This window comes from Alosa alosa, chromosome 3 (assembly GCF_017589495.1).
Source record: "Alosa alosa isolate M-15738 ecotype Scorff River chromosome 3, AALO_Geno_1.1, whole genome shotgun sequence".
NCBI classification, from domain to species: Eukaryota; Metazoa; Chordata; class Actinopteri; order Clupeiformes; family Clupeidae; genus Alosa; species Alosa alosa.
Window position 1 is genome coordinate 6,039,784 of NC_063191.1, and position 25,000 is coordinate 6,064,783.

The 25,000-nt window shown below is 44.7% G+C and overlaps 1 protein-coding gene across 1 annotated transcript in view; it reads left to right on the plus strand.

Annotated features, from left to right (window-relative positions):
• Nucleotides 1-4,941: 4,941 nt before the first annotated feature.
• The window catches only part of cmss1 (cms1 ribosomal small subunit homolog), a 25,955-nt gene continuing 5,896 nt past the window's right edge, over nucleotides 4,942-25,000 (plus strand). Inside the window, exons 1-5 of the mRNA XM_048239507.1 lie at nucleotides 4,942-5,199; nucleotides 23,150-23,195; nucleotides 23,926-24,098; nucleotides 24,181-24,252; nucleotides 24,378-24,452. Coding sequence (XP_048095464.1) covers nucleotides 4,942-5,199; nucleotides 23,150-23,195; nucleotides 23,926-24,098; nucleotides 24,181-24,252; nucleotides 24,378-24,452 — 624 coding nt within the window. The remainder of the gene's footprint in view (nucleotides 5,200-23,149; nucleotides 23,196-23,925; nucleotides 24,099-24,180; nucleotides 24,253-24,377; nucleotides 24,453-25,000) is intronic.

Sequence of the window (25,000 nt, forward strand, 5' to 3'; positions counted from 1 at the left end):
GCCTAGTAGCCTTGCAAAAGAACAAGTGAGCAGAACCAATGTAAGTTGCTACAGAGTGTGCTAGCAGAGGACGAGGTGGAACAGTCCGCCACCTTAGACCTGATGTCTGATGAAGACGGCGTTGTTGGCTGGGTGTCTGAATGGATTGTACGATCGCTGTCCTTTCGTAGCCCGGAGCTCTCTAAACTCTGTGCCACGCTGCAGTCCCGATTAGAGGCGACTCCGAAGTACAGAGCCACGCACCATAGGCGTCTGCAAAATGGGCCTGCCTCAGAAAGAACCGCCAGCATCTTACAGTCCCGAGGCGGCAAACAGCCAGTTCGCGGAGTTGTAGCTTTTGGGCTGCTTGTGAGCTACCCATATGTTGTGTGGGCAGATCCTCGCTTTGCACATAGTTGTGTGTTTGTTTTAATAAAGCTATTTCTTTGCATAAACATGTTCCTGGCAAATGTTCCTTTCCTCTATAAATTCATTCATGTCATTGATGGTAATAATAGTGTAGCCTACATAGGATAACAATGACATGAATAGGCTATACAGCATAATAACATATAATATAAATAAATATATATGTTTATATATTTATATATATCTCTTATGAGCCAGGGTGACCAATAGTGACAGATCTTCCAACCAATCACGATCCAGGGGGTCAAGAGCGTGCAGATTAGCTTCGGCATGTTAGCATACGCCGCATGGAGCATTTGGAACCAGCTCCATGCACGAAAAACCGTGGTGGGCACGAGCTCTCATCGCCGCATACATGTTGGTGGGCGGTACCTATCCCGTGCTACAGCCAAACATTATTCAGTGCGTATTTCTTGAGGAGCCTATGAGAAGATGTGTATATTATGGTTATTTATGCATCATATGACAAATAAAGAAAGTGTATTGATCTTGTTTCGTTGTTGTTTGTCCCGAAACAAAAATAGCCTAAACATGATTAAATACAATAAATTACACACCAGCGGCATAAAGCCCTTGTCTCGTTACACCATGGTCACACGTTGCTGTCAACCCATAGCCACCCCCTTTTGAGCTTGCCAGAGGCTGAATCAGTAGGCTACTACATTGAAACACAATTATTGCCGCGAGGCATTCCAGCCTACAAATTTAATAAAAGTAAACCATGCATAATTAAAAAAAATTAGCTGAATTTAGGCTACTTCGCTACGCAATAAGGTTTCCATTAGAGCACAGTGCACGTTCAATGAATGAGTGAAAGGGACTGCCTTGTCTCACAATAAACAGCTGGAAATTCCAACACTTTTTCAACTACACGAAACTTTACAGTGATCATCAAATACCGGGCGCGCCTGCAGGTGTGCGATCCCAGACGCACTGTCGCATACCATCAGGCTACTCAACAGCGAGAGAAAAATTTCCCTTGTGTGTGTGTATTCACACCAAATTCGCCTACCATACCTTCCCAACTATGCACAGTATCCCATTAGCTGCATGCCATCAGGCTATTTACCATTTTCTATTACGTAAAGTTAGTGAACACGTTATCAAAATGAACGTGCACACATTTTGTTTAAGCAGGAGAGAGAATACGCACGCAGACACGCCAATAGGCTACTTGTTGTTTTCTTTACCGGCTATCTATATATGGTTATCAGCACACAATGTTGAGCTAATTCACTAACTCAATACTCATCATGGATATCACAAGTTTAGACAACGAAAACAGAAAGGATGGAGGCAGCAAAGCTAGGAGTTATTCCAGATGTACAAGAACAAGCAATTGGTGTGCTTGTCAGAACGTTAGACTGCACTAAAGCCAGACGTCACGTTACAGAACAAAACAGAATAAAGGTAATAGCCTGTATAGGGCTGTATCAAGTTGTCCAAATGAGTAGGTCATTGTAGACGTTGTCGTTGTATTATTGCATGTGGATGTTGTTATGCTATGTAGGCTACTTTTTTATTGACCAATGCACGGACCTAAAACGGACAAAATTGTTCACGAGTGAAATTTTTCTTTGCGGCGGGGGGGGGGGGTGAGGTCGGTGGTGATGGGCGTGTGAGTGTACGTACCATAGCATTAATTCCTGCAGGTGCCCCTGTCAAATACCCCCGTAGATTTAAGTGCCCATCAGTCTCAACATTTAACTATATATTAAAAGTCCAAAAGTAAATTAAATCCCATACCAAAACCGAAAAATCGCCTGCTTTTGATAGCCTAGTATGCCGCTCCAAACAAAACGCATGTCTCACAATAAAACGCACAATGTAAGAAATAAAATTCTGCCTCAATAAGCCTACCCCAAATAAATACCTGTGCTTTGGCGGCCTAAGTAAATAGCAGACCCCGACATAATGTAGGATTTACGGAAAGTATGCAATCATACGATGTTGGACGCCTGGCGATGCTGGCCGTCTACTGTGCCTCTGACTCCGCTGCCTCATTTGGATGGTAGCCTAACTCGACAGGTGAGCCAAGATTGATATCGATATGCAGACTACATTCTCTTTAACGTTACTTTACCATCTGCGGTGTACAACCCAAAGTATTTCCAGACACCACATTTTAGATGAGTTGGGGACGTAATTGTCCTCTCATGCTGGCAAACAATAAAATAAAAAACAAACTAATCATAGACTGTAAAAATGCGCTACACATGGCACTAAAACCCGAATAGTTTATTTATAGTTACGGATATTTCACGTCATGTTCGAATGCATATTTGCAGCAGCAGGACGTCAGGCAGACCGCTGTTAGTTAGAGCCGCTGTTATCCAATGAAATTAAGTTCAGGGCGACTCCACTGGACTCCACGCGCGTTACCGAGCAACTTTTTCTTCTTCTTGTTACGTGGCAAGCAAAGTATGTGCATTATCGCCACCCTCTTACTGGAGGATGACTCTCTTTTTACAGAATATCCAATACAAATCGACGTTGGTTTATGCGTCATTTCCAGCTTTAGAACTTGGCGCATGGTCAGAGCCGACTGGCGCTGGATCCGAGCCCCAGTGTTCAATATGCCGTTGACTATGAATTGGCCGGATTTACTAGCCTAGCCTCTGCCATTCATTTGTATGGAGGGCGGGACTTAGTCACTCTCTCCAGTTATATATAATACCTCCATGGTTTCATCCAATACTTGCAAAATAGCCCGACAATCAAAAAATCAAGTGGAAACTAGATGGCAGAAGTGTGTAGGCCAATCGGCCCACCAGCTTTTTCTACTTTGTCACCTACAGAGTTTGACAGGTACGGTCTTTCGAAACGCCATGTTATTTCCTATAGACATTTGGCGACCGGAAGTTGGATGGATACGGAAGTTACGGAGGCGGGACTTATTCTGGAGAGGTCTATACTGAGTAAGGATATTCAAGCCAGGCCTGGCCAGGCACGGTTTCGCTGCATTCATTTGCTAATTAGAGCCATTAGCACTCTGCGAGCTCTCCACATATGTCATAGTACGGTTCCGACAATTTGTGTGTGTTAATTAGGTTGTACTTAGTGGATCAATGCCTAATAAACGCTCACAGCTCCCAGTGGGCACGAGATCGCCAATACTACTACTTTCTCTCTCACACACACACACACACACACACAGAGAAAGAGACATACAGTACACACACACACAGAAAGACACACACACGCACACACACACATACACAGCTGTGTAAATATATGGCACACTCACACACACCTATGATCGGACAGTGATAGATAGATAGATAGATAGCTAGATAGATAGAAAGATCAACAGATAGATAGACACACAGACAGACTTGCATTTGGCCACATCACAAGAAAACAAGAAGACACTAAAAGAGAAGTGTCATCGTGTCATTTTTTACGATTGTTTACACACTAAAATAAAAACTTCCACACAATTTGCAAAATTCTACTCCAAGGAGCAAAGCACCTCCACAGATTTGCACAGCATTACACACAATGTCTGCTTCACCCTTTTTGCAAAACATTACACACAGTGATTTGTAAAACTCTACACACATTTTCACACCTTAGACACAGATAAGGATTGTGAGGTTACTTCCTTGTCATTACAAAGCCCCGGATTGCCAATGACCACACTAATGAACGAATAGGATAATCACATCCACCAGGTGTGGAAGCACACATGTGCAAATTTGAAAACGCAGCACTCAGGTGTACTATAAAAGGCAACAGCTTTTACAGTAGTTTTTCTTCAGAGTCAAAGTGTATGTACTTCATGCAGTCCAAGGGCGCGGGAAGGGGGGTGCTGGCAGGAGATAGATTTTTAAAAAATATTATATATTTTTTTAAATAATTACTAATTCGCTGTCTGACAATATTTATATTTTTGTATGTGAAATGATGAGTCAAATAGCAAAAAAGGGTTATGGATAGGTTGGAATATAGGCTACTAAAAATTAACAGTTATAGAGATCAACGTGAACGTGAGTCAGTTAGGCCTACTGTTTCATCTATGTCAGGGGGATTCAATTAATCTTCAGCGAGGTCCAGTTACGGAAAATTTCCTCAAGCAAAGGTCCGGAGTATCATAATATTTAACGCGCGTGTTTAGGCTATGTATGTATGTATGTATGTATGCATGTATATGTATGCATGTATATATATATATATTGTAACGTCGGCGCACAAGACATTGCATAGCGTTCTCCCACGCAGGGCATGCTGGGAAACGAGAGCAAACATTTGGGGGGTTTATGTCTGTATTTCTCCTTAGTTTTGAGTCTAATGTTAGCGTCTTTGTTGTAACATGTTTCCCTTTTAGTTCTCCCTCGTGTGTGATCCTCTTTGTGTGGTGGGCTGCGTCCACCCCCTGTATGTGTAGTGTGTGTGTGTACTTGACCTGCTCCGTGTGTATTGTGTTCTGTGTCTGTGTCCCTGCTCTCGTTCTCAGCTAATAAACCTTTTGATTGGACAACTGTGTGTGTCGCTATCAAATCGTTACATTGGTGGCAGAAGCGACTTTCGAACATGGCCTCCGCTCAGCGAGAGAAGCTGGGAGTGGGAGACCTCACCACTGGGTGGAGGCCCACGCAAGAGGATCCAGAGAGAGCCCTTGTAAGGGCTGCTATAAAGCACGGGGCCTTCTATCGCTACTACCGACGGAGGAGAGGTGCTGTCGTCTGGACCTGCCTGCTGCCGTGGGAGGAGATCTTGCCGGAAGAGGGGCCTGAAGAAGCGTTCGCGGAGAAGACGACACTGGCCTGGGCAGTGACTCCGCGCCGGGAGGTTCGACGCTAGAGCTGGCGGTGGCCGCGACACGTGAGCAGAGCCGAGGGAGAGCGGCGAGGAAGAGGTTCCTGGACGACGGATGGTTGGCAGAGGCGCTGGGGGCAGCGAACTCACGACGGTGGGGCAGCTTCGACGGAAAGGCCCTCTGAACTCTGAACTTTAAAACTTTTGGGTGCGTGTGAGAGGCACCGTGCTGTGTGGGCGCCCGTTCTAGTTGGCCGGCACCTTTAAAAAAAAAAAAAGTTTGTTGTGTGGAGTTCGATAGCATGGCCATCTTGGGGGTCGTGCCTTTGCTGAGGCCGCGAGGGAGTGGAACGGACCGAGCAGAGCAGGACGGCTCTGCGAGGAGGCAACACGAGGAGGGACGCCGAAGACGGTAGCTGCAGCGGGAGAGCTCAGCGTGGTCCGGTTGCTGCGGAGTCGGTGCCTGTCTGTCCTGGTCGGTGAATCGACGGAGTGGAGTGGCGTTGGTACAGCCACATCTGACCCCCCTCGAACCCCGGTGCTTGGTACAGTGTCAACGGTTGGAAAGGCCACCTAGGGCCCCGCCAGGAGAGGAGTAGGGCGGCTGCTGAGAGGGAGCTGGTGAGGAGCGGGTCGGCCACGTGGCTGCTAGCACGCCCGCACTGGATTGCTAGCAGCGTGACTCCCCATTGAGTGAGCTCCTGCGGCGTGCACCCCACGTGAGATGGCGGTACTGTCGCACTGGATTGAGTGGCGGGCGACGCGCGCCGACGTTAGCATGTGGCTACCTCGTGGGCTGCGTCCTCCCCTGTATGTGTAGCGTGTGTGTGTACTTGACCTGCTCCGTGTGTATTGTGTTCTGTGTCTGTGTCCCTGCTCTCGTTCTCAGCTAATAAACCTTTTGATTGGACAACTGTGTGTGTCGCTATCAAATCGTTACAATATATATATATATATATTAGGAATGGATGGATGGAGCCTAGTTGTAGGCCCATAAAATAAGTAGCCTAGTCTAAAAGGCAACATTCGAAATGAGGAGAAATAAGGCAAGATATAGTAATTGGGGAGAAAAACTGAGTAGCCTTGGCTATTTTTAAAATCTTAACGTGAATCTTAAAATAACATTTGAGCTGAGACATGGATATTCCACAGCTGGTTCCTTGAACCCATTAATCAGCCAGTTTAATTTTATTTTTTTATTTTTTTTATGTTGACCCGAAATCCTGGAAACCCAGGAACATCACGTTGTTGGGCAGTGAATGCATAAAGGCTTAACTAGATTGTGGACATGGGCGGATTATGAACTTTTGGGCCCCTGGGCCTAGATGTATTAAGGGCCTCCCACTTATTATCGTATATGTGGGAGGGGGGATTTGGGGTCCTCCCCCAGAAAATTTTTAATTTGTTTGATGTGATTTCCTGTATTGTGGTGAATTTTGGGGATGGCCAATACTAAACTCAATCAGATTCATAGCCTACATCCTGATTTGTTGATATTGAGGCAATGATTCCATGCAAAGGCTTGGGCTTCAGGGCCCCCTGACCCCTTGGGTCCCTGGGCCTGGGCCCGGTAGGCCCGTGCAGTAATCCATCCCTGATTGTGGGGGATCAATCATATTGCCTTCTTAAATCGTAAAAAATTTTCTGTGGTCTCAGTTCATTGTTGAATGGGCCTAGCCTACCCTATGCTTGCTCAAAATATATGTTTTGTCTAGTAGAGGTGCTTCAAATTGGCGCTTTTAAAAATCGCCTGTCTCAGAATATGTAAACGTGGTCCAGGGCAATTCCGCGCAAAACTGTCACATCCATATTTAGTTGGCGTTACGGACGTGACAGTTTTGCGTGGTATTGCCCCCGTATCGTTATATATAGCTCTGTTTTCGCTGTCTATCTTTCTCCTCTTTGAGCAATCGATGATTTGAAAATAACTTACTTATCGCTAACTTAGATATCCATCTGATTGTTTCTCGTCCCGTTTCCTCCATCAGTGAGTCTCTTCCCCATAATAGGCTACTTTACTCACTGACTCGACTTTATCAGAATTCACAGATTTCACTGGCTGAGTAGCAGCAAGCAAAATGATGGTTCCTGAAGCTCCTGAAGTAAATGCTGTTATCCTAACCAACGAAACATTTAGCGCAGCTTTGAAATCTTACGTGAAAATCTAAATTAGGCTATTATGGTCCGGATCCGGATAGGATCACGTCAGGGTCCGGACTCGGACCGCGGTCCGCCATTTGGTGACCCCTGATCTACAGTATGTGATAGCAATCAAGTGTGTAGGCCTACGGTTGATATAGGCCTACATATTCTTTGCGATTTACACGTTCAAAAAAACCATGGATAAGCTGAAAGAAACTTGTGTTTTACAGTTTTGCAAAAATAATAAATGCATAGCTAGTGAAATCATTTCACTATCCTATAGTCGCTAAGATAGAAATTATTAGGACACATAGGCCTACTTGTTGTGGAGACGACACACTTTAGGCTATTCAGAAATTATTTGCGAGATCATTGCAGCCTGATTATTAGCCTATATTTAAAGCCTGACATCTCTGGTGTGGTTTTGACGATCAGAAAAGTAATTTTCCTTAGCTATACTGAAATAGGCTAACGATGTGAAGTGCGCTTCTGTGGGGTTAGGGTGGGCGCAGTGGACTCGGAGTGCTGTCAGAGAACAATGGAATTTGTGGCTGCCCAGGACTTTTCTAAAACTTCTCGCTATCACCCGCACACACCGCACTAAAATGACGTATTTAGCAGTCAAAATCCTAAACATGTCCGGGAGGGGGGAGGGGGGATCGTCGGACATCCATTGTTTTTGTTATTCAGCACCCCTGGTCAAAAATAGGTTCCCGCGCGCCTGAGGCAGTCATCTTTATTTGTCTACAGATTTTATTTGTTTCTTTGATTTCATTGTTGGTTGATTACTGTAACTGCTTATGGTAAGAAATACTGTATTGAAATAAATACTTGTAATATTCAGTCTGCAGCATCAGTGTTGTGCAGTGCTTGGTAAGTTTATAGTATAGTAGGCCTATTTGTGTACATATCTCAAACTAATCATGAAGAATGTTGTGGGTTTGTCACTATTTTTGTCACTATCTAAATTATCCCTTACATAACAATGTCTGGCCAAAAATCTAGCACATGCTATTTCCTAACATTCATTTTTTTTTACAAAAGTGTTTTTTATTTATCTGCAATAGTGTCATTGATCATTGAGGACTGTGTTGGTTAAATGAAAACTAATAGCGTTTTCACAAATATGTGTATATGTTTTGACTGAAGTGTGTCATTTTGTAAACAATCTAGGAATTATGCAAATCGAGTGTGGTGTTTGGATAATTGTGATTATATTTTGAAAAAAAGAACCCGGTTTTCAAAAATTGCGTGTAAACAATTGAAAAAAACTGTAAAACACTGTAAAGGTGGTGCATATGCAGGAGGTAGAGATACATAATGTCATACTCCTCTTGTTATGCAACAGGTTTAAGAATTCATGAGGAAATGGCTGCTAAAGGGGCCAGAGACTTCTTATACATATTCCTCATGGCCCTGGGACCCCTTCACACACTCCCATAGGGAGGGGCCAGAGACTTCTTATACATATTCCTCATGGCCCTGGGACCCCTTCACACACTCCCATAGGGGAGAGAGACAGTGTGTGCAGAAACTCTGGTAAACTGTGCTCTTGATAACCTTACGTTTGCGTCCCACAGCTGTGATCAATTCTTCTCTTGGCTAGGAGAACATCTATTTTGAACAAAGTGAACGGAAACATGCACAGAATTTTAACAAATTCACCCAAAATGTATGAGTGAGCTTAGGTGATAGAGCTTAGGCCTAAGTGTAAGTATACTCTTTTGATCCCGTGAGGGAAATTTGGTCTCTGCATTTATCCCAATCCGTGAATTAGTGAAACACACTCAGTGAACACACAGTGAGGTGAAGCACACACTAATCCTGGCGCAGTGAGCTGCCTGCTACAGCGGCACTCGGGTAACAGTGAGGGGTTAGGTACCTTGCTCAAGGGCACTTCAGCCGTTCCTACTGGTCGGGTTTGAACCAGCAACCCTCCTGTTACAAGTCCGAAGCCCTAACCAGTAGGCCACGGCTGCCTCCCAAGTGCACTTATCTCAGCTCAGATAAGGTCTCCAGGGCCCCCTTAGCCCCTCCAGCAAGCGCTCTCGGAAACAATATTGAAATTAAAGACAACTTCTAATTGTATTAGTATTTATTTCAACTCATAGTCTGGTTTATTATGTTAAGTGCAGGCATGTTACAATTTCCTTAACCAAAAAATAAATAAATAAATAAAAATACTTTTTTTAAAGCCACCCCTATTTTTGTAGGGGTGGCTTTTGAAGATCTTGGCTTAGCCCCCCCCAAAATAGGCCTAACGACGTCCCTGGTCTGGGGGGAACCTGACCAGGACACATACTGTACAGTGAGTTCACCTTCCCAGCAGTGAAGCCATTACTTGTCACCATTATGTCCTGCTCATGTACAGACACACAAACACGTTCACATGTGTGCAGGCATGTCATGTGCAGGCAATTTATATATCTCAATACACACAAACATATAGCAGACACAAACACACACACACACACACACACACATACACACATGTGCATGCACACATACACACACACACATGGACATGCACACATACACACACAAACATAGAGAGGGAAGGAGTGTGCTGGCGCTCTGTGTTGCTATTGTGTGTGTGTGTGTGTGTGAGTGTGTCCTGTGCTGCTGTTGTGTATGGTTGTGTGTGTGTGTGTGTGTGTGTGTGAGCGTGTCCTGTGCTGCTGTTGTGCATGGTTGTGTGTGTGTGTGTGTGTGTGTGAGCGTGTCCTGTGCTGCTGTTGTGCATGGTTGTGTGTGTGTGTGTTTGTGTGTGTGAGCGTGTCCTATGCTGCTGTTGTGCATGGTTGTGTGTGTGTGTGTGAGTGTGTCCTGTGCTGCTGTTGTGCATGGTTGTGTGTGTGTGTGTGTGTGTGTGTTGTGTGTGTGTGTGTGTGTGAGCGTGTCCTGTGCTGCTGTTGTGCATGGTTGTGTGTGTGTGTGTGTTGTGTGGTTGGCCCCAGGGCTCTGATAAAAAGCTGTGTTATTTGTGACGTGCGCTGCTCTGAAACCACTGTAGGGCAGCCAGCTGGCATCTCACACAGCAGCCTCGCCCTCTCTCTCTGATCCTCCTCTCTCTCCCTCTCTCTCTATCACTCTCTTTCTGCTGCCCCCCAGCATTGCCCTCTACCCCCACCCTCTTTCTGTCTTGCCCTCTCTCTCTCTCTGTCCCTCTGTCTCTGTCCTCTCTGCCTTGTCCTCTCTCTTTCTGTCAGTCCCTCCATATCACCCCCCCTCTCTCTTCTTCATCTCTCTTCCCCATCTCTCCCTCTCTCTCTCCCCCCTCTCTCTCTCTCTTCCCTGTCTTTCCCCCCCTCTCTCTCTCTTCCCCTCTTTCCCCCCCTCTCTCTCTCCCCATCTCTCCCCCCTCTCTCTCTTCCCCTCTCTTTCCCCCTCTCTCTCTTCCCCATCTCTCCCCCTCTCTCTCTTCCCCATCTCTCCCCCTCTCTCTCTCCTTCTCCCCCTGGCTGTGCCAGAGTGCCCTCTTAACAACCCCCCCTCAATCTCTCTATCTCTCACTCTCTCTCTCTCATCCCCCCTCTCCATCTCTCTTCCTCTGTCTCACTCTTTCCCTCTCTCTCACCCTCTGGTCAGTGCCAGCCATCAGTGTTAGCAGTGTTATCATGCAAAGCCCCTTAGTGTCCTTAACGCACACGGCCCAGATAGGAGGTGACCCTGGCACGACCCCACGCCAGCACGAAGCCCACGCCAGCACGGAGCCCACGCCAGAGTGAGGCCAGATCTGAGCCGGAGACCGTAGGATGTGCATGTGTGGTGTGCATGCGTGTGTGTGTAGTGTGCATGTGTGTGTTTCTTGTGTGTGTTTCTTGTGTGTGTGTGTGTGTGTGCAGATCATGTGTCTGTAAATATGTGTGTACATATATGCGTATGAAAGTGTATGTTTGTCTTTGTGTATGCGCTTATTTTTCAGTCCCATCCTTTCTCAGTGGCATTCAATATTTCCTCTCTGCGACGCTTGGAGGCTCTATGGCTGAGCCCTCCAGACAGAGATGACAGCAGGCTCCAACATTTCTGAGGCAATGAAGCAGGAAACTCCAAATAAAGCATCTCATTCACTTGGTCTTCCTGCTGCTCGCCACACTCCCATTCCAAGAGCAGAGGAGGAGGCAGCCCCGCTACCACTGGGGAGGGCACTCTGGCATCAGACCTGCATTCAGACAGACGTGTGTGTGTGTGTGTGTGAGAGAGAGAGAGAGAGAGAGAGAGAGAGTGTGAGTGTGTGTGTGTGTGAGAGAGAGAGAGAGAGAGAGAGTGTGAGTGTGTGTGTGTGTGTGTGAGAGAGAGAGAGAGAGAGAGAGAGAGAGAGAGAGAGTGTGAGTGTGTGTGTGAGTAGGGTGAATGAGGTTTGTCTCAGCATGCACTCTGAGACCTCATTGGACAGTAGGGTCACTGCAAAGCTCCAATCAGACCAGTAAGAAAAGGTCAGGAGTCACATACACACCCTGAGGGCCGAGTATGCAGTGTGTGTGTGTGTGTGTGTGTGTGCATCTCTGCTGTAGGTTTCTTTATCTGGTATTTATCTCATGGCTGGAGGAATCTGCCAACTCACCCCCAGCTAAGGGGCCGTGCACACGACGCCGGTTTTTGTGAAACCGGTGAGGTTTTGTTAACGGTTACGCCTTGCATGTACACGACGCCGGCAGTTTAGGAAACTGAAACCGATAGCTTTTGAAACCGGCTTCCAAAGTGGGAACTTTTGAAACCGCCGGCTAACTTTCGCCATGTAGACGCCTGTAGGTGCAAAGCCGGCAACTTTATGACGACATAGCCCCACCTCTCAACTCAGCCACGGCACTCGACCTGACATGTTGCTTGTCAAAACAAACCAAACCATTTATTTATCATATTAAAATGTTTTTCTTTCCCCTGTCATGATTTAGTGCACAATGTAGCCTATCAGCTTTTAGTGGCTAAGTTAGAAGCACACGTTAGCTTAACCAGAGACTTTCTAATGAGGAGACAGCACTCAAAAAATACTCCATAGAAATGCATGGGGCTAGTTTGTCACGCCAATATGGCCGTTGTCTACACATATCCCACCCCTTCCTCGGCAAACCGTCGACATGTGAATACATTGAGCCAATCATATGGTGTGTTGTGAAGACATCGTGCCAATCATGTGTTGTGATCTCGCCGCTGGAGCAAGATTGGTGTCGTGCAAGCCTTGCGCACACGCAGTTCGACCCAAAGACTGTGCCCGATGAGTGCCCATAAAACGTTGGTATATGGCCGCCGAGTGGAGGGACTTGCCTAAAAGGACTTTGGCTTAACTTAGTTAAACATTAGCTTACTGCATGTTAATGTTTTCTCCAGTGGTGCTCAGACCTAATGCAATGCGTAGGCAAAGCATTTTAAATTTCACATAGCAGTCACATACCTTGAAAATGAAACAATGTTTTCTTCTACGCGATTCACGCGAAATTATCGTGAAGCTTCTGCACAGCGGCGCCATCGACTGGTCTGGCATATGCACTACAGCACATTTAGCCGGTTACACCTCTGTGTGTACACGCAAGGTTTTTTCTTGCCGGAGTCGTTAAAGGTGTGAAAGCGGTACGAGAAAATCCACCCGGCGGTGTCGTGTAAACAGCCTCTAAGTTTACATACACATACAGTGTGCTCACACACACATACATCACACGCATGCACACACACACACACACACACAGAAACACCATTACAACATTACTCTCCTTCATCCTAAGCATACCTAAACATATGCAAATGTGGTGTGTGTGTGTGTGTGTGTGTGTCTGTACCCTGGTGAACAGAAGAGAAGCAAGCAGAACAAGCCAACCAGTGGAGCCACTCAGCATTCTATTTCACAACCCCGTTGCCATGACAAGTAATTCCCAACTTCCACAGAGTTCTGATGAGGGAAAACAGGTAAACGGGTGGAGTGGCAGGTCCAGAACAGGAAACAGGGACAAGTGTGTGTGTGTGTGTGTGTGTGTGTGTGCAGCAGCATATATTCTCCTGTGTGCCACTATGTGTCCTGTCGAAGTGTGCACTCTTTAAGATGAACATAATGAGCATCTGTAGGCGCTTTTATCAACGCGGTTTGTCGCTAGCCTAACACCTGTTTTGAGTCTGAGACTCCGACCACAACATCCACATCCACTAGTGAGGATTCTGCCTGTCGCTAATATGCCTGATGACTGCACTACGAGAGATACCTTCTCAGTGTCTGGTTGAGAGATAACATCTGTGGCACCTGACTGCGAGCTTTTAAATGTTTAGTTGAGCTGAACTGTCTGGTTGTCGACGTAGTGATGCTAGCCAACTAGCTAGCCACTAACGTCAACCATCAACAGACATCAACGCACGAGCTGTGTCAGGATTTCACCTTGAGAAGTTGCTGGTATGAACTTTTACATCGTCTGCCAAGGGAACTCAACTCACCATCACCGCCACCGCCTGCCAACTTTCACACCTCTGCCATCTAGCTGCAGGCCTACGTTTCGCCACTGGACTGTCCAGGAGCAACGTACGGGAACATCATACAAGCGACTTTTTAATCACCATGCCGGAGAGAAGAGAGAGCTGCCCACCATAATCTGCTGGCTGATCTGCTCAGCGGGGCCGAAAGGGGACTTGTGGACTAAACTGCTGGCGAAGCACTATCACCTGCCTGTGGACTTATTGAGTGTTTTTTGTTTGTCTTTGTCTTTGTCAGCGTGAGCGCTGAGTCTGTTTGTTTTATGTCTTGTCTTGTTCTGTAAGCCTACTGTCTTTGTAAAGACAGGCTTGCTTTACTGTCACTGTCTATTTGTCTGTTTATTTGTGTATGTCTTGGTGTGATGTCACAGGTACGCCGCTCTGTCCGGTGTTCCAGTTTAGATGGTGAGCATATCAACTTGTGATATTTGCATAAAATCAGTGAATATTCAACAAGACCCTGCCTACTTGTTAACAGCGCTTTGCTCTGCCGCCGCCCCTCAAGTGCCGGGAGATTGACATTTTCACAAGCCCACAGTGAGACAGAAAACACAGGGAAATCACCGGTTCATGTATAATGCATGTCCGCTTAAGCATTACCCACACAAAATGCTCTGCAAACAGGAAAGTGTCAAAGTGAAACAAAGGTTATGTTGAGTGAACCTGATGAAGCATTGGCGAAACGCGTTGTTCACTAAAAAATAAACCAGCAAAGAAATCCCACCAGTGTGCGGTGATCCTTCACTTTCCTTTTAAAGGTTTTGTTGGGTTTCGAACATGAGTCTGGCGGAGGCTAAATGTATATTGCAATCAGCACTACCACTACACCACAGAGAGCAGTTGCTTCAATGCCATCATCAACCATCTTTAATCCGTAGTCTACTAGCTAGCTACCTAGCTACTGATATCCTGATGTCCATGTTAACTGGTGACATGACACCGAATGCAAGCCTTGAATAATGCACATTAATTTTGCCTCACATACCAAAACAGTTACAACAAACTGCATGCATGACCCCACTTCAGACGTTGTTCGTTTTTGTGGGCAGAAACATACATCGTGATTATAATGCGCAAAAAAAATTAAGATCACGTGTGGGCCTCGAACTGCACTAAAATAACAAGCTAGCAGTAGTAGGCTACCCTGCTAACCAGTTGCACCACTGGTCATTTTGCCTCACATACCAAAACAGTTACAACAAACTGCATGCATGACCCCACTTCAGACGTTTTTTTTCACGGGGCAGATCATACATCGTGCTATTGTACGGTCATTTTGCAAAAAAAACAGTTTAAGATCACGCATGACCCCACTTCAGACGGGATCTCGAACTGCACTAAAATAAAATAACAAGCTAGCAGTAGTAGGCTACCCTGCTAACCAGTTGCACCACTGGTCATTTTGCCTCACATACCAAAACAGTTACAACAAACTGCATGCATGACCCCACTTCAGACGGTTTTTTTTGGGGGGGGCAGATCATACATCGTGATTATAATGCGCAAAAAATAATGATCACGTGTGGGCCTCGAACTGCACTAAAATAACAAGCTAGCAGCAGTAGGCTACCCTGCTAACCAGTTGCACCACTGGTCATTTTGTATCTGTGCAGTAGCACGGTGTTCCTATTAAATGTGTAGGCCTATATTGTGACCGCTTATTTGTCAATCGATCAAGATATTCATTATAGCAAACACATCTAAGCTACGTGAATGTTTTGCAACAGGCTGCTGAACGAGCAGTAGGCTAAACTAGTTTCTAATTTAGGCTGCGTGGGAATCTGAACAGCAACATTTGTCAGCAAACTCTCTCAGTAGCTACATCGAAGTATTGTAATCCATAAATATGCTACCATGATGACCATTTTGTGTCGTCAAATTAGGACAAACAAATTAAATAATATAAGTCTAACTCGGAGAAAATAAGTTTCATATGTTCACTTCAAATTACTAGACAGCTCACTGCATAACTTCACCGAGACTAAGATAACACTAAGTTATGATAACTTTTGCACATGACTGACGTGTTTCATATTATTAACCCCCAAAACGGAATAAAGTTTTAGTGGGGACATGCCAGTTTGTTGTACATCAGTTAGGTTTTTGTAGGTGAGGCAAAGATGAACCTACTTTGTTGTTTGGAGGCTTGCATATGCCCATGTTAAATTGTGATAGCACCAGTTATGGGCATATATTTCTCACATATTAACCTGTGTTAACTTTGACTAAAAGTTAAATATATACATAGAAATCTGGCATCAATTTCAGCGGCTCGTAGTGTAGTGGTATAGACAATGTAGAAGCTAATCCGATCAACTTTCTTGTCCAAGCGTGGTTCGAATCCCAGCTAGATTGCTAGTTTTATTTTTTTCCATTTATTCAGTATGTGTCATAGTTGTGTGGATAATGCTTAAACGGAAATTAGACATACACATTGTATTAGACATACACTGGTGATGTTTTCAGCGATATCCGTTATATTGTCTCACTTGCAAACACTTCGTGAAAATATGAACCTGCACTATTAGGCGGAGGCAGAGCAGAACGCTTAAGAAGTAGGCAGGGTCTTGTTGAATATTCACTGATTTTATGCAAATATCACCAGTTAACCTGCTCACCAGCTAAACTGGAACACCGGCACCTGTCTTGTGTCTTTTGTTATTTTTTAAATTGTTTGTTTATGTCTTGATGTCACGGGTACGCTGGCGACTACACAGCTCCGTCCAGAATCGTTTGTCTTTATGTGTCAATGTCTTGTGTGTGGAGCGCTTTGGATTGTACTAAGTATGTTAAATGCTCTTTATAAATAAAAATGACTTGACTTGACTACTGTCAGTGCTGGACACAGCAAAAATACTGTAAAACCAAAAATTCACTTCTATAAATACAGAAAAACAGACTTAGATGTGGTGGACTCTGCCCAGCTTCCGTCATTGTCAGGCCATGATTACAGTAATCACAGTTATCCACCAAAGATGCTCTAATATAATCTGAAATATTGTTCCGTGCATTGTTCAGTTTTGTAAGTACAGTAAGTATTTTCAAGTGTGTGTCTAAGTGTTTTCAATCACCCAATGTGTTTTGTATTTTGAATAGATGTGTTGTCCCAATGGTACCATGATATTTCATTTATGAACAAAGTGTCTTGTATGAAATAGTGTGTAGTGTGCAGGAGCAAGTGTGTTGTAGAAAGGTGCAAGAGTGTTGCAGAATTGGAACTAAAGTGCAAAGCAGCTCTTTTGTTTAAGGTATGGTTACACTGTGTTTAAGGTATAGTAACAAAAGCTTCAAGTTGTGTTACTTTGGTTTAAGCATGTGTCTATAGTGTTCAAGCAATGGGCAAAAACTGTAAAGAAAGAAAGAAATAAGGAAAGAAAGAAAGAGAGAGAGCGAGAGAGAGAGAGGTGGATTAAACATCTATGTTCCACCTTGACAAGTGTGTCTTGATGAAAAGCAGGACATCCTCCTCTCTCATTTCCTCTCCTCCCCCTCTCTTCCTCTCCTCCCCCTCCCTTCCCCCTCTCCTCTCACCCCCGCTCCCCCTCTCCCTCCTCCTCCTCTCCCCCCTCTCCTTCTCTCCTCTCCTCCCCCTGTCTTCCTCTCCTCTCTCCCCCTCTTCTGTGTGCCACTCTGCTGAGATGTATGGAGGAAGTGACAGATTAGTTAGAGGACCAAATATGGTCTTTTCATTTCTGTCTGTGTGATGCAAACACTAGGAATGGGATATGTATATGCGCGAGACAGGCATGTACAGGCGTAACATGACCATATGCACTTCTATATACTAGGACTGTGAACATGTATATGTAAGTATGTGAGACTTTGTGTACAGGCATGTGTGTGTGTGTGTGTGTGTATGTGTGTGTTTGTGTGTGTGTGAGAGTCAGTATCCATGTCTGTATGTGTGTGTGTGTGTGTGTGTGTGAGAGAGTCAGTATCCATGTCTGTATTTGTAAGTGTGTGTGCATGTGTGTGTGTGTGTGTGTGTGTGTGTGAGAGTCAGTCAGTATCCATGTCTGTATATGTATGTGTGTGTGTGTGTGCATGTGTGTGTGAGAGAGAGTATGTTTGTGTGTGTGTGTGCGTGTGTGTGCACGCGAGTATGATGTATTAAGGCATTCTCTCCTCTTAAAGGAGGTCAGTACTGGCAGCATCACTCTGCTCGTCAGTGGGAATATGAGTGATTTTTAATTCATGTTTATGATGAATAAAAGATAGAGAAAAGAGGGGGGGGCTCGGAGATAAACAGAGAACAGTAGAGAAGGGAGAGAAGGAGAGAGAGGGGGAGGGAGGGAGAAAGTGGGAGAGAGGAAGAGAGAGGGGGGGAGAAAGAGAGGGGGGTTATGGTGGTGGATTGCTGTTGGTCTTACAGCAGAAGTGGCAGCTACAGTCATCCTGGAGTTTCCCGCATATTGATAACAACTCCAGGACGCCCGCAAATTAGATACATCAGGCCTCGGAATCTGGAGCGAACAAGCAAGAGTTCATGCATGAGAGAGAGTGAGTGTGTGTGTGTGTGTGTGTGTGTCTTGGGCATAACGGTTGCATTCTGTGAATTTATCATTCTGTGAAAACTACCTTCGGTCTCCCTGATGTGTGTGTGTGGGGTGGGTGGGGGTGTGGGGATTGCGTGCGTGTGGGTGTGTGTGTGTGCGTGTATTTGTGTGCGGGGGATTGGGGAGGGTTTCAGAAGGAGGTCCTAAGGGACTGAAGCAAAACTTCAGGCAGATGATCTCGGTGAGATGATCCCCATTCAATAGTTTCCTTAGCTCTCGGTACTGTGTAGTCCCCTTTAGCATCAATGACTGCTTGTGTCTTTTTGTGATAGTTGAATGAGTTATCATTTTCTGATCACTTTTGCATTCATCTTGCCTTCAACTTCAACTGAAATCCTTTTACCTTTGTAGCTCACGCACCCCCAAGACATCCACCTCCAATCCATGCTTCACAATCGGGATGGTGCACTTTTTGCAATAGGCCATCTTGATGTCTCCTCTCAAACGTACCATTCATGGTTATGACCATAAAGTTCAATTTTGATCTCATCACTCCAAATTACTTTGTTCCAGAAGTTCTTAGGCTTCTCTAGGTGCTGATCGTAAGCATATCATAAGCATGCTGTTTTGTGACTATACTATAGGTGCTGATCATAAGCATATCATAATCGCTGTTTTGTGACATTGGTGCAGTAATGGCTTTTTTTTTCAGCAATGCCGCCATGCAGCCCATTTGTGTTCAACTGCCTCTTGAATTTCCCCTGGGGATCAATAAAGTATCTATCTATCTATCCTTATTGTGGATCTTGAAACAGTCACATCATTTCTTGCAGTGAAACCTGTGTCTCATCTGAAGTAGCTTGAAGGTTTTTCTTTGCATCATGGCCAATTTCCCTGGCACTTGAGGATTAAATCACTACACCATTATCAGCATCATAGGTGGCCCCACAAGGCTTCCGTTTTAACATTCCATATGTTATCTTAATGCAGAGGAAGTAGATTGGGAACCAAATAGAACGTTCAAGCATTGTTTTTGTTTTTATTGTTGAAAGGGTCTATAGACCGACATCTTTTTCCATCTTTTCCCACATGTACACAGTCCCACTGTCTTCTCCCACTAATCGTGTCACAGCTGTTTTGCGTTTGCCATGTCTCTGGGTGAGATGCGCAGATTAGAGGGTGACACGGGAATCAATTTTCACTCCCGTCCCATCCCGAGCCCACACAAATACTCCCGTCATATCCCGATCACGTGACTGCCCCCCAAAAAAATCCTGTCCTGCAAAATCCCGAGAGAAAGGCTCCTGAATCCCGTCCCACTCCCGTTTCGTTCCCTATGTTGTCTAAAGCATTGGTTCCCAAAGGGTGGGTTTCGTAAGAGATTTTATTTGGGTCGCCAGCATAGTGACAATTTATGTTGTGTAATAGGCCTAGCTTATACCTTATATAGCTTAGGAACTCCTTCTGTGCACATTTAGAACACCGCCAGAACGTGGATATCACTCGTAAAATGAAACAATATTTCTGCCGGGCGCCTACCATGGACCTCACAGTTGCAAAATGCAAGGGACATGAATCAGTTTATATTTGCACAAACAATAACGGACATCAGCTCTTCAACATGGCCCATTAAAATCTAGAAAGTATCATTTTAAATTGTAAAAAAACCCTGCTGTCAACAATAAGCTAAAGCAGACGTAAGGTTTATTTGTGTCATAGGCTACAGATAGTTTCAATTGTAGATAAGCCTCTTTACAGTTTATATTCTTAAAGTCTCACATTCTGTCTTATTTTGGATTTAAAACGCACAAAAGTGCATTAGAAAGGCTATAATTTAAATGGACATGTAAACGCTATTTCCTCTTTCCAATCTTGCGAACTTCACTACATACAGTAAAGCTGCATTGCCATTTATTAGCTAGTTTCCCATAACAACCACCACATAGGCTAGTCGAGGTTAGTTATTAAGATTGACTTTGAACACAGTGAGCCATACAACTTGACAATTACACTGTATCATAGTGTTAATGTGTTGAGTAAAGCTACACATGTTTAGATTGATTTTGTTACCATGTGTGTTTATTCCTGCCGTTACAAAAACTAGCATCTCAGATAACGTTAGCGATTAGCTCACGTTGATATGGCAATAGAAAACACCTTCAGTTTTCGATGTAGTCGCTGACGCTGATTGAATGGCTTGTGAACAGGGCAGCTGCTTTGTATTGCTCTGATTGGCTACTGATAGCCGCAGAGTTGCCTATCAACAAACTTATTGTGAGTTGTAAGTGGTTCTCTTTTCTAGAAATGCCTTGCAATCTTTGGGTGCACTCACCGCATGTTTTAATTTAATCTCCGGCTCCGTTCCCCTCCCGCCCACTCCTGTTGATTTCTGCCCGTCCCGTCCCTATCACGTTACCAACAGTGAAATTGACTCCCGTACCGCAAGACTCCCACGGGAATACCGTGACCCGCGGGAGTCCCGAAAAATTGTCACCCTCTAGCGCAGATGTCTCACTGTAGCTGTCAAACCTGTTATTTACACATACAATTAATACAGTACAACTAATTACAATGTCATAGGTGTGGAAACCTACCCTTAATAGCCATACAGGTCAACTTGTGTGTATATTATCAGGCCAGACATTAAAGGGTATGTAGACTTTAAATCAGGGCCATTTGAGTGATTTCAGTTGGTAATATTATTTAAAAAGGGCAGACACAATTATGTGCTAATAAATGGCTTCACCTGACCAGCTGGCCAATATTCCATAATTTCTGCCAGGGTGTCACTAGACCTAAAACTCTACTGGGGCACAGTCCAATCTAATGATAATACTAATCTGCTGCCAAAGAGGCAAGTGGAGTTATTAAAAACCTTGTATGTACTCTTATGAGCTCCAGTGTAAGATGTCTAGCCCTGGGTATGTACTCTTGTGAGCTGTAGGTCCTGTCCATATTGACTCAATGGCCAGTTCATTTGCAGCCAATAGGCTACGTTCAGGCAGTGAGATTTCAGCATGTCTGAATCGGATTGTTCTGATGTCTGTCTGTCTTTCAGTGTCTCATATTGTAAGTCCGCTGCGCGTCGGGGTCCGGTTCGCCCTGTCGGGACTTATTTTCCCAGTAATGACCGCCGTTCTATACATTATCCTGCTTATTACACGGCTACTTCCCAAAACGAAATAATAAACTCCCCACGATATGACTTTAGCCTACATAGCCTAGCCTATTTGTTACCGTTCATCGTGGCATTTGCTGAGAAACAAATAGTTTGCATCAACACACACTGAATTTGAATCAAACATTCTTTAGAACACAGCTGATCAACTGTCTAATTTCACTTTTGAATGAAGTTCCAGTCCTTGCGTAGTGATATGAAAGACGTATCAGAAGCATAAAACCCGTTGCCATTGACAGCGGTAATTATATGTTTGCTGCGGTAATTACATGTATATATTTTACCGTAAAACTTTGGGAAATCCCATTCAAGCCAGCGTTCAGACATTCTAATTTGACAGTTTAGCCAGAGAGGTAATCAAGGATCTTTGGTTTAGACGGAGACGCAACCCGGGTGGTCTTCAAAACTCTACATTCTGGAAGGAGTCTTCAGATTTTTGCGTCTTCAAGCCCTGATGGCGGGGTCGCCGTGTAAACGAAAGGCACTTATGATCAAATATTTTGTCGTCTTCCTTCGCAATCGTTCTCTGCTAGTTAGAACACCACTAGGCCTATTTTAAATGCAGTTCATTTGACCAATTTGCTGGGTTTTACAAAACGTGTACGAGATTAGAATCCCAGACTCCAAATTAGGTAATACAGTGTTCAACTGTGCCTGGGAAGCTAGCTGGTGTAGGAGTCTCTCCCACCGGCCTCCTCTCATAGGCTACATGAACTACCCTAATGCAATAGTGCCTGATGGGAAGGCTAATACACGCTAACCCCTGAGTTTGCCTGCAAGTAGGCGAGCCAATGCTCATGCAGACAAATAGCTCAGGCCAGAACACCGTGTGCAAACATAAACCATTAACTTACTCAAGCCCTTCGCTTTAAGGGCTTTTAAAGTCAGACACTGTGTTCTGGTGAGCGGGCTGGATCTTGTAGTCTAGCTTTATCAAAGTCTCTCTCTCACTCACTCACTCTCTCTCTCTCTTTCACACACACACACACACACTTGCAGTAATACTGCTGCTTCCCACAGAGCCAGAGATATGTTTACTGCTGCCCACATGCTTACTGGCTGAGTGATTGGCCTCTGTAGTCCGACTCAGCTTTGCATGTGATTTTAGACTGTTGTGGTATACTACAGTGAATGCCCTCCGCACTGAAGGGCCTCTTGGCAGTGTGTGTGTGTGTGTGTAGGTCTGTGTGTGTGTATGTGTGTGTGTGTGTGTGTAGGTCTGTGTGTGTGTATGTGTGTGTGTGTGTGGCCCCTGTTTCTCAGCAACCCAATGGGATTGTGATTTATTTTCAGTCTCGTATTGTGTGCAGCCTACCGTCGGATTTGGCGAAAAGCGATGCTTTATAATCTTCCGGCAACTGTGCTCCCTGCTCATGCTCATGCTGTGCTGTGAAACAACGTCACAGCGGCTATTTTAACATGACACAGGCAGAAAAATCAGAGACATTTTTTTGTAAGGACGCAGCGCCCCTACGTGGTTGATAGGTGCAGTGCTGCTTTATATTTCCTTCAGTTTGGATTCCGCAGATTCCACAACTACAACAGCTGACAACAAAGCGACTAGAGTTATTGTATCAATAGATAGTTATTTTTTTATTCTTAATATACAATATTAACCGATGTCAACCTACGTCAATGGTGTTTTTATTAAAAAAAATTTTGTCGAATCCAGCGCCGCTTGTTCACACAGTGAAAGATAGTTACAGTGCACTAGTGGTTTGTTTCGTACAAAGGATGGGGGACGACTTGGGAGACGAATGGTGGGTTCACGGAGAAAATTCAGGTAGGGGCTCTTGTGTAAAAAAAAATACATTTCAGACAAGAATGTAAAAGAAGCATGGCAGTTTTTGCATAATAGTTTGTAACTTGAATCCTCAATGCCTAAAGTGAGTAGGCTATCTTGACTCACGCCTCGGTCTTGTTGCCTAGCATACATCTCAGTGGTGGTCTTTCAGAAAGTGTTTCTTCAAAATAAAAGTATTTTTTTTCAGTAAAACCTTTATCGGTATATTCCTGTTGATCATGGCATTGTCTATGGTCCATGCAGACTGTATAAGGGACGTGGCGTTCGTAGAAGTTAGTGAAATATTCTTCATGTAGCCTAACACGTGTTTGGTTTAGCCGAAAAGGATTCCGGTACATGTAGTCTTTTGCAGTGACGTTTGCCATAACGAAATTATTTTAGGTTTGAGAGAGGTAGAAGTCATGTCACTTCTGCCGTTGTTCACAGCTGTGTGGCATTTTGCTTCAGTAGGCTAGGCCTACGATATTTCATCTTGTTGTGGTTTCTAAGGTGCCACTGACAACAGACTATGCCAACATACGTCACGAAGCTCACGTGTGCTTGATAACATAATATACTTTTTTACTTTAAAAGTGCAGAGCTATATTTCAAGGGGATAGCCTGTTATAGCATGTAGCATAGGCCTCTCCATCAGGTGGTGTCCTCCAATCTCTCTCTCTCTCACACACACACACACACACTCTCAGGTGGATCTGATGGGGAGCCTGAGCCTGAGAAGGTTAAGAAGCAGCCCCAGGTGAAGGGGAAAACGAAAGAGGAGGAGGAGGAGCCTAAGAAACCACAGCAACCCAAGAAGAAGAGGAAGAACGATGGCACAGCAGGTCCAGTGAAGGAGAAGAAGAAAAAGACTGTGGCCCTGGTAAGTCACAAGGTGTGTGTGTGAGCGAGCGAGCGAGGAGCGAGGCTGGCCAAGTTCTCACTCATTGTGATTTTGGTTCTAGAAAGAGCACATCAAACAACAGACAGATAAAGTACCAGTGGAAGGAAATAAAAAAACAAAGAAAAGGATAAAGGTAAGAGCTCAAGCGACTGTGTGTGTGTGTGTGTGTGTGTGTGTGTGTGTGTGTGTGTGTGTGTGTGTGTGTGTGTGTGTGTGTGTGTGTGTGTGTGTTCTCACTCCTTGTTTCTCTGGTTCCAGGCAGAGAGCCCCATCAAGCAAGAGACAGATGCAGCACCTGCGGATGGAACTCAAAAAAAAAAGAAGAGGAAAAAGGTATGAGATCAAACAACAGAGAATATGTGTGTGTGTGTGTGTGTGTCTGTCTGTGTGTGTACATGTGTGGGTTTATCTTCATATAAATTGTGTGGCAGAAGCCATCTGGAGAATGTGCACTTAGGAATGGTTTTCAAACGAGTTGAGTGTTCCGCCGACATTGCACAGGTGGGAGTTGTCCGCACATGTAGTGAATAGGCTACTCTGAGTAGTTTTAAGTGAGGTGTGGTGCATGTTTTTGCTACTGCATGTGTTAAGTCACATCTGTGGCCTCAATGAAAGAGTAGAGCTCAATGGGGCAGCTCTCTGGACATAGCCTATACTATACAGCATGGAGCAGCTCTCTGGACATAGTCTACACCAGTGGACACCAACCTTTTTGAGCCCAAGATCCCTGACCTCGCCCTGAACAAAGGCAAGATCTACCTTGAAGCGTCAAATGAGAATCAAAGCTAAAATACTTCCAATTTAAGGCCTTTTATTTAGGCAAATGTATCAGGTCAACAATATCACATCCTCCACCCCCTTATACAGGCGTCAATGAGATA